At 45.0% G+C, this 13,377-nt stretch overlaps 1 protein-coding gene across 1 annotated transcript in view; it reads right to left on the reverse strand.

Annotated features, from left to right (window-relative positions):
* atp8b4 (ATPase phospholipid transporting 8B4) overlaps positions 1-13,377 on the reverse strand; it is a 37,869-nt gene that overhangs the window by 3,220 nt on the left and 21,272 nt on the right. Inside the window, exons 20-25 of the mRNA XM_080545251.1 lie at positions 8,308-8,419; positions 8,084-8,189; positions 7,407-7,551; positions 2,708-2,891; positions 1,420-1,643; positions 748-831 (exon numbers count right to left, since the gene is read on the reverse strand). Of these exons, the coding sequence (XP_080401377.1) occupies positions 748-831; positions 1,420-1,643; positions 2,708-2,891; positions 7,407-7,551; positions 8,084-8,189; positions 8,308-8,419 (855 nt within the window). The remainder of the gene's footprint in view (positions 1-747; positions 832-1,419; positions 1,644-2,707; positions 2,892-7,406; positions 7,552-8,083; positions 8,190-8,307; positions 8,420-13,377) is intronic.

The raw sequence follows: 13,377 nt of genomic DNA on the forward strand, positions 1-13,377 counted from the left end.
GTGTGTGTGTGTGTGTGTGTGTGTGTGTGTGTGTGTGTGTGTGTGTGTGTGTGTGTATGTGTCTGTGCGTGTGCATGCGTGTGCGAGTGCGTGTGTGCGTGTGTGTGTGTGTGTGTGTGTGTGTCTGTGCTTGTGTGCGTGTGCATGCGTGTGCATGTGTGTGTGTGTGTGCGTGTGTGCGTGTGCATGCGTGTGCACATGTTATACTATGGTATTGAATAATCGGTCAAGGTCAGGTTGGGTTAGAGGTAGTTAATGAGCTTCTCTATTGGGGGAGAGGATTAGAGGTTAGAGGATTACGCTCTTGAAGGGGCTCTCTTAAGGCACAGCAGAAGGGTCTAATAACAAGGTAAGTATTCACCTGTGAGACGGGACAGTATCTTGAAAAGAAAAAACAGAATAGAAAAGAAACCGAGGGCTCAGCGTTGCCATAGGAAACAGCTGGAAAAATAAATGATCCATTTAAGACAAGAAGAGTCTCATAATCATGATATACTGTACTATTATATCTTACATTTGAACCATTTAGCAGACACTTTTATCCAAAGCGACTTACAGTTACAGATGACAGGGACAGTCTCCCTGGAGTCATTCAGGGTTACTAGTGGTGGTGTTCCCAGGTGGGATTTCAACTCCTGACCTTGATTACTAGTCCAACTCACTATCCACTACGCCACCACTACCCCCTAACACTTTTAGTCGTTTGCTCGCTATAAATGTCATAGTTTACATAGGATGGTGTCTTACCTGGTCAAACAGGCCCACTGCGAGCACTGGCAGCGATGTGTAGACGATGTTGAAGAGTGTAATGAACCACTGGTCATATACCGTCTGAGAAGAGAAGATAGAATGCAACAATAAAACTATAAATACAACCAAAACAACAACGGAAATATACAAAAAAACGGATATTTCAAGTTATGCAGCTAATGTAGTACTGCACACCCATACCCAGCACTCGAGTTGAGGGGGGATGAGGGGGGATGGCATCCCCCCTGGAATAAAAACAGTCAAAATCATCCCCCTTCTAAAACTGCCACCCCCCCTTTCCATCCCTTATGTCATTTTATCAATGAACGTGGTATTACTGCTATTTCAACATTTAGTTTCGCGCATATTGAGTAAAATACTGTGGGCGCACACATGCAATGACATTTTGACCAAGTCACTGACACTGAAGTCACTGACGCTGTGGGGATGCTAAAATTGTCCCCTTATGATGAAATCCACCATCCCCCCTGATTTTCTTTTACAACTTGAGTACTGCCCATACCTGAGCAGAGAAACTGCACCCATACCTGACCCATACCTGACCCATACCTCACCCATACATGACCCATACCTCACCCATACCTGACCCATACCTGACCCATACCTCACCCATACATGACCCATACCTGACCCATACCTGACCCATACCTGAGCAGAGAAACCGCAGAAGAAGCCAAACCAGAAATGCACCAAGGTGAAGGCGAAGTTCTTGTAGAAGAAGTAGCATAGGAAGTTGCACATGCGGAAGTAGGACCAGCGGCCGTGCACCAGTAGGAGGCGCTGCAGGTAGCGGAATTGGGCAAAGGAATAGTCTGATGCCAGCACGGCCTGCATGCCTTCCTGTCCACTGATGCCAACACCAATATGGGCAGCTGAAAAGTGGACAAACTATACATCAGGGGAGGCTGGGGGAGGCAGAATTCAGAGGACAGTTTCATGAAATGGAATAAGGAATGGTATCAACACTCATTCCATTCAACACATTACAATAAGCCCGTTCTCTGATTTCTACCTCCACCAGCCTCCCCTGCTACAGATCACATATATAGCAGTCAAATAAATCTTCTGTAAACAGTATTGAATGTGCAGCCTGAGTGTCATATGGACACTTGTCATATTTCACATTCTGTTTACAACACCATTATAAGGAAGGCTCTATCTTCTTAGGTCTTTGTGTTACATATTTAATGTGTTATTCTGCTGGGAGATACAGGGTATATATGCCATTTAGCTGACGCTTCTATCCAAAGCGTTTCACGTTGCAGTGAGTGCATACGTCTTTCAGTATATGGTCCCAGCAGGAATCAAATCCATAACCTGAGCGTTGTTAGTGCCATGCTCCACCAGCTGAGCCACAGAGGACCACTTCAGGACCAGCACATCAGGGGAGGCTGGTGGAGGTAGAAATCGGAGGACGGGCTCATTGTAATGCATGGGATGGAATGAGGAATGGTATCAAACCTGTGTTTTATTGTTACCATTCCTCATTTCATTCCATACATTACAATGAGCCCGTCCTCCGATGTGTACCTCCACCAGCTTCCCCATATGTGCCACGGTCTGGTCATTTGGTCCGCAAGTCAGCGTCTGATTTAATGTTCGGACATTTCTTTTAGAAAAATGTCTGTGTTGTTGAAAAAACACAGCTTGCTTTGTGAGCCTGCCAACAATGTGAAGTGGTGTCCGACTTTTCTTTCGAAAAATGTAAATACATTTCAGCGAATTGCAGAATTTGGGCTTGACTAGCGAGTTTGCGTTGTGATTTTCAACAACGTTGAAATGTATTTCTGTGTTCCAAAATAAAAGTCGGAAACATTTTGATTGGTTGCCGACTTGCGGCCCAAATGACCAGACTGTGTCACATAGTTACTGGTCTTGTACACCAGCCTCCCCTGCGGTACGGTGAGCATTGAGAGCTGGGTGTGACGTGTCTTACTTTTGATCATGCTGACATCGTTCGCCCCGTCTCCTATGGCCAGGGTGACGGCCCTCTTGTACCTCTTCACCAGGTCCACCACCTGGGCCTTCTGCATGGGGGTGACCCGGCAGCAGATGACCGTCTTACACAGGCAGGCCGTGTCCAGCAGCATCTGCTCCAGCTCTGGCTCCAGGGCGTGGTCCTACATGGAGGGGGTGGGATTGGATTTATTAGGATCCCATTTATTAATTTCCGGGTCCAAATAAAAACTTCCCCGCACCAGAATACCAGTGTACTAAAGCACCAGAGTACCAGTGTACTAAAGCACCAGAATACCAGTGTACTAAAGCACCAGAGTACCAGTGTACTAAAGCACCAGAGTACCGGTGTACTAAAGCACCAGAGTACCAGTGTACTAAAGCACCAGAGTACCAGTGTACTAAAGCACCAGAGTACCAGTGTACTAAAGCACCAGAGTACCAGTGTACTAAAGCACCAGAGTACCAGTGTACTAAAGCACCAGAGTACCAGTGTACTAAAGCACCAGAGTACCAGTGTACTAAAGCACCAGAGTACCAGTGTACTAAAGCACCAGAGTACCAGTGTACTAAAGCACCAGAGTACCAGTGTACTAAAGCACCAGAGTACCAGTGTACTAAAGCACCAGAGTACCAGTGTACTAAAGCACCAGAGTACCAGTGTACTAAAGCACCAGAATACCAGTGTACTAAAGCACCAGAGTACCAGTGTACTAAAGCACCAGAGTACCAGTGTACTAAAGCACCAGAGTACCAGTGTACTACAGCACCAGAGTACCAGTGTACTAAAGCACCAGAGTACCAGTGTACTAAAGCACCAGAATACCAGTGTACTAAAGCACCAGAGTACCAGTGTACTAAAGCACCAGAGTACCAGTGTACTAAAGCACCAGAGTACCAGTGTACTAAAGCACCAGAGTACCAGTGTACTAAAGCACCAGAGTACCAGTGTACTAAAGCACCAGAGTACCAGTGTACTAAAGCACCAGAGTACCAGTGTACTAAAGCACCAGAGTACCAGTGTACTAAAGCACCAGAGTACCAGTGTACTAAAGCACCAGAGTACCAGTGTACTAAAGCACCAGAGTACCAGTGTACTAAAGCACCAGAGTACCAGTGTACTAAAGCACCAGAGTACCAGTGTACTAAAGCACCAGAGTACCAGTGTACTAAAGCACCAGAGTACCAGTGTACTAAAGCACCAGAGTACCAGAGTACTAAAGCACCAGAATACCAGTGTACTAAAGCACCAGAGTACCAGTGTACTAAAGCACCAGAGTACCAGTGTACTAAAGCACCAGAGTACCAGTGTACTAAAGCACCAGAGTACCAGTGTACTAAAGCACCAGAGTACCAGTGTACTAAAGCACCAGAGTACCAGTGTACTAAAGCACCAGAGTACCAGTGTACTAAAGCACCAGAGTACCAGTGTACTAAAGCACCAGAGTACCAGTGTACTAAAGCACCAGAGTACCAGTGTACTAAAGCACCAGAGTACCAGTGTACTAAAGCACCAGAGTACCAGTGTACTAAAGCACCAGAGTACCAGTGTACTAAAGCACCAGAGTACCAGTGTACTAAAGCACCAGAGTACCAGTGTACTAAAGCACCAGAGTACCAGTGTACTAAAGCACCAGAGTACCAGTGTACTAAAGCACCAGAGTACCAGTGTACTAAAGCACCAGAGTACCAGTGTACTAAAGCACCAGAGTACCAGTGTACTAAAGCACCAGAGTACCAGTGTACTAAAGCACCAGAATACCAGTGTACTAAAGCACCAGAGTACCAGTGTACTAAAGCACCAGAGTACCAGTGTACTAAAGCACCAGAGTACCAGTGTACTAAAGCACCAGAGTACCAGTGTACTAAAGCACCAGAGTACCAGTGTACTAAAGCACCAGAGTACCAGTGTACTAAAGCACCAGAGTACCAGTGTACTAAAGCACCAGAATACCAGTGTACTAAAGCACCAGAATACCAGTGTACTAAAGCACCAGAGTACCAGTGTACTAAAGCACCAGAGTACCAGTGTACTAAAGCACCAGAGTACCAGTGTACTAAAGCACCAGAGTACCAGTGTACTAAAGCACCAGAGTACCAGTGTACTAAAGCACCAGAATACCAGTGTACTAAAGCACCAGAGTACCAGTGTACTAAAGCACCAGAGTACCAGTGTACTAAAGCACCAGAGTACCAGTGTACTAAAGCACCAGAGTACCAGGGTACTAAAGCACCAGAGTACCAGTGTACTAAAGCACCAGAGTACCAGTGTACTAAAGCACCAGAGTACCAGTGTACTAAAGCACCAGAGTACCAGTGTACTAAAGCACCAGAATACCAGTGTACTAAAGCACCAGAATACCAGTGTACTAAAGCACCAGAGTACCAGTGTACTAAAGCACCAGAGTACCAGTGTACTAAAGCACCAGAGTACCAGTGTACTAAAGCACCAGAATACCAGTGTACTAAAGCACCAGAATACCAGTGTACTAAAGCACCAGAATACCAGTGTACTAAAGCACCAGAGTACCAGTGTACTAAAGCACCAGAGTACCAGTGTACTAAAGCACCAGAGTACCAGTGTACTAAAGCACCAGAATACCAGTGTACTAAAGCACCAGAATACCAGTGTACTAAAGCACCAGAGTACCAGTGTACTAAAGCACCAGAGTACCAGTGTACTAAAGCACCAGAGTACCAGTGTACTAAAGCACCAGAATACCAGTGTACTAAAGCACCAGAATACCAGTGTACTAAAGCACCAGAATACCAGTGTACTAAAGCACCAGAGTACCAGTGTACTAAAGCACCAGAGTACCAGTGTACTAAAGCACCAGAGTACCAGTGTACTAAAGCACCAGAGTACCAGTGTACTAAAGCACCAGAATACCAGTGTACTAAAGCACCAGAATACCAGTGTACTAAAGCGGTAGAATGACAGTTCAAACGTTTTTTAGACTCGGATCTATTCATACAACAAGGGATACAGCACTGTGGCATTTCGAAGAAAGCGCCTCAGCCAACGTTGGACCCGGAGACACGTCACGAATTCACAACCGAATTAGCTGATGCTTTGCATCTTCCTGGGGTCCACACAAAACATATTACAATAAATCATCAGAAGAACACCAACCAATCAAAGAAGAATAACATCAACATACATACCATCACAAAACATGTGTGACACGGTCTGGTCATTTGGGCCGCAAGTCGTTAACCAATCAACATTTTCCAACTTTTATTTTGAAACAGGGAAATACGTTTCAACGTTGTTGAAAATCACAACACAAACTTGCTAGTCAAGCCAAAATACTGCAACGTAATGGATTTGGTGTGTAATCCCCACTGCTACCTAGTTAACTATAACACTACTTTACATTGTTAGCAGGCTCACAAAAAAGCTGTGTTAGTTGACTAGCGAGGGTGTCATTGAATTTCAACAACGCTGAAATGCATTTACATTTTTCAGACTTGCAGACCAATTACCAGACCGTGTCACATACAACAAAGGAGAATAAAAGCATCATCATACATAATAAGAAATGAAAATGTTTTATAAAAATCTGCGATGCTCACAGACTCAGCTTTTGGTGAACATCACAAAAGAAGAGTCATCCACACACAACGATGAATAACAGAAATAGAATTAAAAATACTCAGTTAGGAGTACCGGTGGTAACTACGCAAATCTAGTGCCGTATGATGTGTTGCATCACCTTTTTTTTTTTTTACTGATTTTCTTCTGTGTTTTTGAGATATGACCTGGTAGGGCGTTCCAAATGACATTAGACCCGTTAGAACATCATTACCACCAGCCTACAGTGTTACATCCCAGCCTCCTACAGAGACACCACACAGCTGAGCTCATTTGTAGCCTTTTACCAGTTTTGAGAGTGTGAGACACACACACACACACACACACACACACACACACACACACACACACACACACACACACACACAGCTCTGTGGGAAGCAGTGAGGCTGTGCTGATCAGGGAAGCCTGAGGGAGCAGTTTTCTCCTACAGGGCGGTGCGTCTTAATGAAAGGGATATGACAGGGCTGATGACTACCAGCACACCAGGTCTCTCCTCATCTCCTCATTAAAGATTCTGCCCATTCAGCACCAGATACAGAGAGACGGTTGCACGAGACTCACACAAACAAATAGATTCTACTCAACGAACACATTTTTTTTCGCGTGGATTTAATTGATTCTTAATAGATTGAGTAAAACTTATAAAGCACAAAGAGCTTAAAACAATTGTCTCCAAAGAGGCCTTTTATTAAGCAAAGTCACATGCGCGAGAAACGAGCAGACCAATAATCAAGAAGCGAAAGCCAAAAAAAAAAAAAACGATGGGTGGGACTCATACAGAACTGTCCTTGGTCATGAGGTCACTATTCTTGGGAACCAATCATATTATACAAAGTTATGGGCCCTGTCCATAGTCAGAATTCTTCACTACGCCACAGATCTTGGCCCATCCCTTCCAGGAAGGAAATGGGCCTTCCTTGAGTGCTAGATTCGCCAAACTGTAGAGAGACTTATATTTCTCAGTATAAAATGATATAAAAACACAACAGTTTCTACTATGTCGTCCGTTTACGAACACGGACCCGTTGTGTTACCAGACGGATGATTTTCGAGAGATAATGTCGTTGTTGTTTGGTCTTACCAGACTGTGCCCGTTGATGATTAAGGCGTACTCTGCGATGATGCTTTCTTCAAACACAGAGTCCAGTGTGGAGTCCAGGTCGGCTTTCTCCACATCCAGAGCACTGCTGACCCGGCTTAGTCCAAGTATGTGCTCCTTGGCACTCCTGAGGAGGGGGGGGGGCAAACCGACGTCAGTAGAGTATAGATGATGTCCGTATCATCTAAAGCCCAATGCACACGGCGTGAGATGCGATATTGTCGCACGACAACATTCGATTCTCAATTCACACCACCGAAGTGTGTGGGTGTGAATGGAGAATCGAATGTTGTCGTGCGACAATATCGCATCTCACGCCGTGTGCATTGTCTCATTCAAAACAATGGAATCGAATTCGCACGCCGTGTGCATTGGGCTTATCAGGTACACAGCTGTACTCAGTGAAAGTAATGTCGCCGCTCCCCCACCCACCCCCCCTGCCCCTCCAATTAAAAAATACTATATTGGCACCGATTGTTGTGAAGTGGGACACTTTCAATTCCCATAATTAATTGTTGGGTCCAGTTGACATGGTGATGGATTTCCTCTGGGGTTAAGTGTTGTGAGAATAACAACTTGTGCTGACAGGAGTGAAAGGAGGAAGTAGAGAGAGGATGGGGAGGCTCCTGTGGGGGCTTCACATAGTTGCTCTCTCTTACTTGATTTGCTGCTGAACTTCCGACACAGTGTGACCTGAGATGATGAAGACCTCGTTCATGTCGTCTCGAAGCATGTTGCTGGAGTAACCTATGTTCATTGCTGTCTCTGCAACCGTCAAAAAAAGAAAAACGTTATACTCCGCTTCTTTAATAGCGGTTGATGACATCAACGGTTGAAACTGTGTTTTTCTTTTGTTTTGATACCAATCTGTTTCCATGGTTACCTAATTTGTCCCCAGTGAGAACCCAGAGCTTGATGTCAGCGAGGGTTAAACAGGCGATAGTCTCCGGTACACCGTCCTGAAGTTTGTCCTCTATCGCTGTGGCGCCTAGAAGCTTAGAGAGAGAGGATACAGGAACTGATCAGAACTGATAATGAACCAATACAATAACTGTATGTTTTTTCCATGAGTGGAATTTTTTCTTTTTCTTTTGTGGAGTGGTACGCTACAAGTGTCAGCACTAATCCACACCTCCATTTCATTTTTGTTTGTTTGTTTTTTCTGAGTGGGGCAGTCCCACTCATATTTTTCTTTTTATTGACAGTTACAGTAGAGATTTTGACAGGAAGGATGGGTGAGAGAGAGAGAAGGGATGACATGCAGGATATGTCTGCGGCCGGAATCAAACCGGGAACCCTGCGGTTACATGGTCGACGCTTAACCCGTTACACCACCTAAGCTTGCTCTACCTCCTCATAGAGAACAGTCTTACCATCAGACCTTCTACCTCCTCATAGAGAACAGTCTTACCATCAGACCTTCTATCTCCTCATAGAGAACAGTCTCACCATCAGACCTTCTACCTCCTCATAGAGAACAGTCTCACCATCAGACCTTCTATCTCCTCACAGAGAACAGTCTCACCATCAGACCTTCTACCTCCTCATAGAGAACAGTCTCACCATCAGACCTTCTACCTCCTCATAGAGAACAGTCTCACCATCAGACCTTCTATCTCCTCATAGAGAACAGTCTCACCATCAGACCTTCTCTATCTCCTCATAGAGAACAGTCTTACCATCAGACCTTCTATCTCCTCATAGAGAACAGTCTCACCATCAGACCTTCTCTATCTCCTCATAGAGAACAGTCTCACCATCAGACCTTCTATCTCCTCATAGAGAACAGTCTTACCATCAGACCTTCTACCTCCTCATAGAGAACAGTCTCACCATCAGACCTTCTCTACCTCCTCATAGAGAACAGTCTCACCATCAGACCTTCTACCTCCTCATAGAGAACAGTCTCACCATCAGACCTTCTACCTCCTCATAGAGAACAGTCTTACCATCAGACCTTCTATCTCCTCATAGAGAACAGTCTCACCATCAGACCTTCTACCTCCTCATAGAGAACAATCTCACCATCAGACCTTCTACCTCCTCATAGAGAACAGTCTTACCATCAGACCTTCTATCTCCTCATAGAGAACAGTCTTACCATCAGACCTTCTATCTCCTCATAGAGAACAGTCTTACCATCAGACCTTCTACCTCCTCATAGAGAACAGTCTTACCATCAGACCTTCTCTGTCTCCTCATAGAGAACAGTCTTACCATCAGACCTTCTCTGTCTCCTCATAGAGAACAGTCTTACCATCAGACCTTCTACCTCCTCATAGAGAACAGTCTCACCATCAGACCTTCTACCTCCTCATAGAGAACAGTCTTACCATCAGACCTTCTACCTCCTCATAGAGAACAGTCTTACCATCAGACCTTCTCTACCTCCTCATAGAGAACAGTCTTACCATCAGACCTTCTACCTCCTCATAGAGAACAGTCTCACCATCAGACCTTCTACCTCCTCATAGAGAACAGTCTCACCATCAGACCTTCTCTATCTCCTCATAGAGAACAGTCTCACCATCAGACCTTCTATCTCCTCATAGAGAACAGTCTTACCATCAGACCTTCTACCTCCTCATAGAGAACAGTCTCACCATCAGACCTTCTACCTCCTCATAGAGAACAGTCTCACCATCAGACCTTCTACCTCCTCATAGAGAACAGTCTCACCATCAGACCTTCTACCTCCTCATAGAGAACAGTCTCACCATCAGACCTTCTATCTCCTCATAGAGAACAGTCTTACCATCAGACCTTCTACCTCCTCATAGAGAACAGTCTTACCATCAGACCTTCTACCTCCTCATAGAGAACAGTCTCACCATCAGACCTTCTATCTCCTCATAGAGAACAGTCTTACCATCAGACCTTCTACCTCCTCATAGAGAACAGTCTCACCATCAGACCTTCTCTACCTCCTCATAGAGAACAGTCTCACCATCAGACCTTCTATCTCCTCATAGAGAACAGTCTTACCATCAGACCTTCTACCTCCTCATAGAGAACAGTCTTACCATCAGACCTTCTCTACCTCCTCATAGAGAACAGTCTCACCATCAGACCTTCTACCTCCTCATAGAGAACAGTCTCACCATCAGACCTTCTCTACCTCCTCATAGAGAACAGTCTTACCATCAGACCTTCTACCTCCTCATAGAGAACAGTCTTACCATCAGACCTTCTACCTCCTCATAGAGAACAGTCTTACCATCGGACCTTCTCTATCTCCTCATAGAGAACAGTCTTACCATCAGACCTTCTATCTCCTCATAGAGAACAGTCTTACCATCAGACCTTCTATCTCCTCATAGAGAACAGTCTCACCATCAGACCTTCTCTACCTCCTCATAGAGAACAGTCTCACCATCAGACCTTCTCTACCTCCTCATAGAGAACAGTCTCACCATCAGACCTTCTACCTCCTCATAGAGAACAGTCTTACCATCAGACCTTCTATCTCCTCATAGAGAACAGTCTCACCATCAGACCTTCTCTATCTCCTCATAGAGAACAGTCTTACCATCAGACCTTCTACCTCCTCACAGAGAACAGTCTTACCATCAGACCTTCTACCTCCTCATAGAGAACAGTCTTACCATCAGACCTTCTCTATCTCCTCATAGAGAACAGTCTTACCATCAGACCTTCTACCTCCTCATAGAGAACAGTCTTACCATCAGACCTTCTATCTCCTCATAGAGAACAGTCTCACCATCAGACCTTCTATCTCCTCATAGAGAACAGTCTTACCATCAGACCTTCTACCTCCTCATAGAGAACAGTCTTACCATCAGACCTTCTATCTCCTCATAGAGAACAGTCTCACCATCAGACCTTCTCTATCTCCTCATAGAGAACAGTCTCACCATCAGACCTTCTATCTCCTCATAGAGAACAGTCTTACCATCAGACCTTCTCTACCTCCTCATAGAGAACAGTCTCACCATCAGACCTTCTACCTCCTCATAGAGAACAGTCTTACCATCAGACCTTCTATCTCCTCATAGAGAACAGTCTCACCATCAGACCTTCTATCTCCTCATAGAGAACAGTCTCACCATCAGACCTTCTCTACCTCCTCATAGAGAACAGTCTCACCATCAGACCTTCTATCTCCTCATAGAGAACAGTCTTACCATCAGACCTTCTACCTCCTCATAGAGAACAGTCTTACCATCAGACCTTCTCTACCTCCTCATAGAGAACAGTCTCACCATCAGACCTTCTATCTCCTCATAGAGAACAGTCTTACCATCAGACCTTCTATCTCCTCATAGAGAACAGTCTTACCATCAGACCTTCTCTACCTCCTCATAGAGAACAGTCTTACCATCAGACCTTCTACCTCCTCATAGAGAACAGTCTTACCATCGGACCTTCTCTATCTCCTCATAGAGAACAGTCTTACCATCAGACCTTCTATCTCCTCATAGAGAACAGTCTTACCATCAGACCTTCTATCTCCTCATAGAGAACAGTCTTACCATCAGACCTTCTCTACCTCCTCATAGAGAACAGTCTCACCATCAGACCTTCTCTACCTCCTCATAGAGAACAGTCTTACCATCAGACCTTCTCTACCTCCTCATAGAGAACAGTCTTACCATCAGACCTTCTACCTCCTCATAGAGAACAGTCTTACCATCAGACCTTCTACCTCCTCATAGAGAACAGTCTCACCATCAGACCTTCTACCTCCTCATAGAGAACAGTCTCACCATCAGACCTTCTCTACCTCCTCATAGAGAACAGTCTCACCATCAGACCTTCTCTACCTCCTCATAGAGAACAGTCTCACCATCAGACCTTCTCTACCTCCTCATAGAGAACAGTCTTACCATCAGACCTTCTATCTCCTCATAGAGAACAGTCTTACCATCAGAGCTTCTCTATCTCCTCATAGAGAACAGTCTTACCATCAGAGCTTCTCTATCTCCTCATAGAGAACAGTCTCACCATCAGACCTTCTACCTCCTCATAGAGAACAGTCTTACCATCAGACCTTCTATCTCCTCATAGAGAACAGTCTTACCATCAGACCTTCTACCTCCTCATAGAGAACAGTCTCACCATCAGACCTTCTACCTCCTCATAGAGAACAGTCTTACCATCAGACCTTCTATCTCCTCATAGAGAACAGTCTTACCATCAGACCTTCTATCTCCTCATAGAGAACAGTCTCACCATCAGACCTTCTCTATCTCCTCATAGAGAACAGTCTTACCATCAGACCTTCTACCTCCTCATAGAGAACAGTCTTACCATCAGACCTTCTATCTCCTCATAGAGAACAGTCTTACCATCAGACCTTCTACCTCCTCATAGAGAACAGTCTTACCATCAGACCTCTACCTCCTCACAGAGAACAGTCTTACCATCAGACCTTCTCTACCTCCTCATAGAGAACAGTCTTACCATCAGACCTCTACCTCCTCACAGAGAACAGTCTTACCATCAGACCTTCTCTACCTCCTCATAGAGAACAGTCTTACCATCAGACCTTCTCTACCTCCTCATAGAGAACAGTCTTACCATCAGACCTTCTCTACCTCCTCATAGAGAACAGTCTTACCATCAGACCTTCTATCTCCTCATAGAGAACAGTCTCACCATCAGACCTTCTACCTCCTCATAGAGAACAGTCTTACCATCAGACCTTCTACCTCCTCATAGAGAACAGTCTTACCATCAGACCTTCTACCTCCTCATAGAGAACAGTCTCACCATCAGACCTTCTATCTCCTCATAGAGAACAGTCTCACCATCAGACCTTCTATCTCCTCATAGAGAACAGTCTCACCATCAGACCTTCTACCTCCTCATAGAGAACAGTCTCACCATCAGACCTTCTACCTCCTCATAGAGAACAGTCTTACCATCAGACCTTCTCTACCTCCTCATAGAGAACAGTCTCACCATCAGACCTTCTATCTCCTCATAGAGA

This window comes from Nansenia antarctica (genome assembly GCF_963989245.1).
Source record: "Nansenia antarctica genome assembly, chromosome: 14".
Lineage (NCBI taxonomy): Eukaryota > Metazoa > Chordata > Actinopteri > Argentiniformes > Microstomatidae > Nansenia > Nansenia antarctica.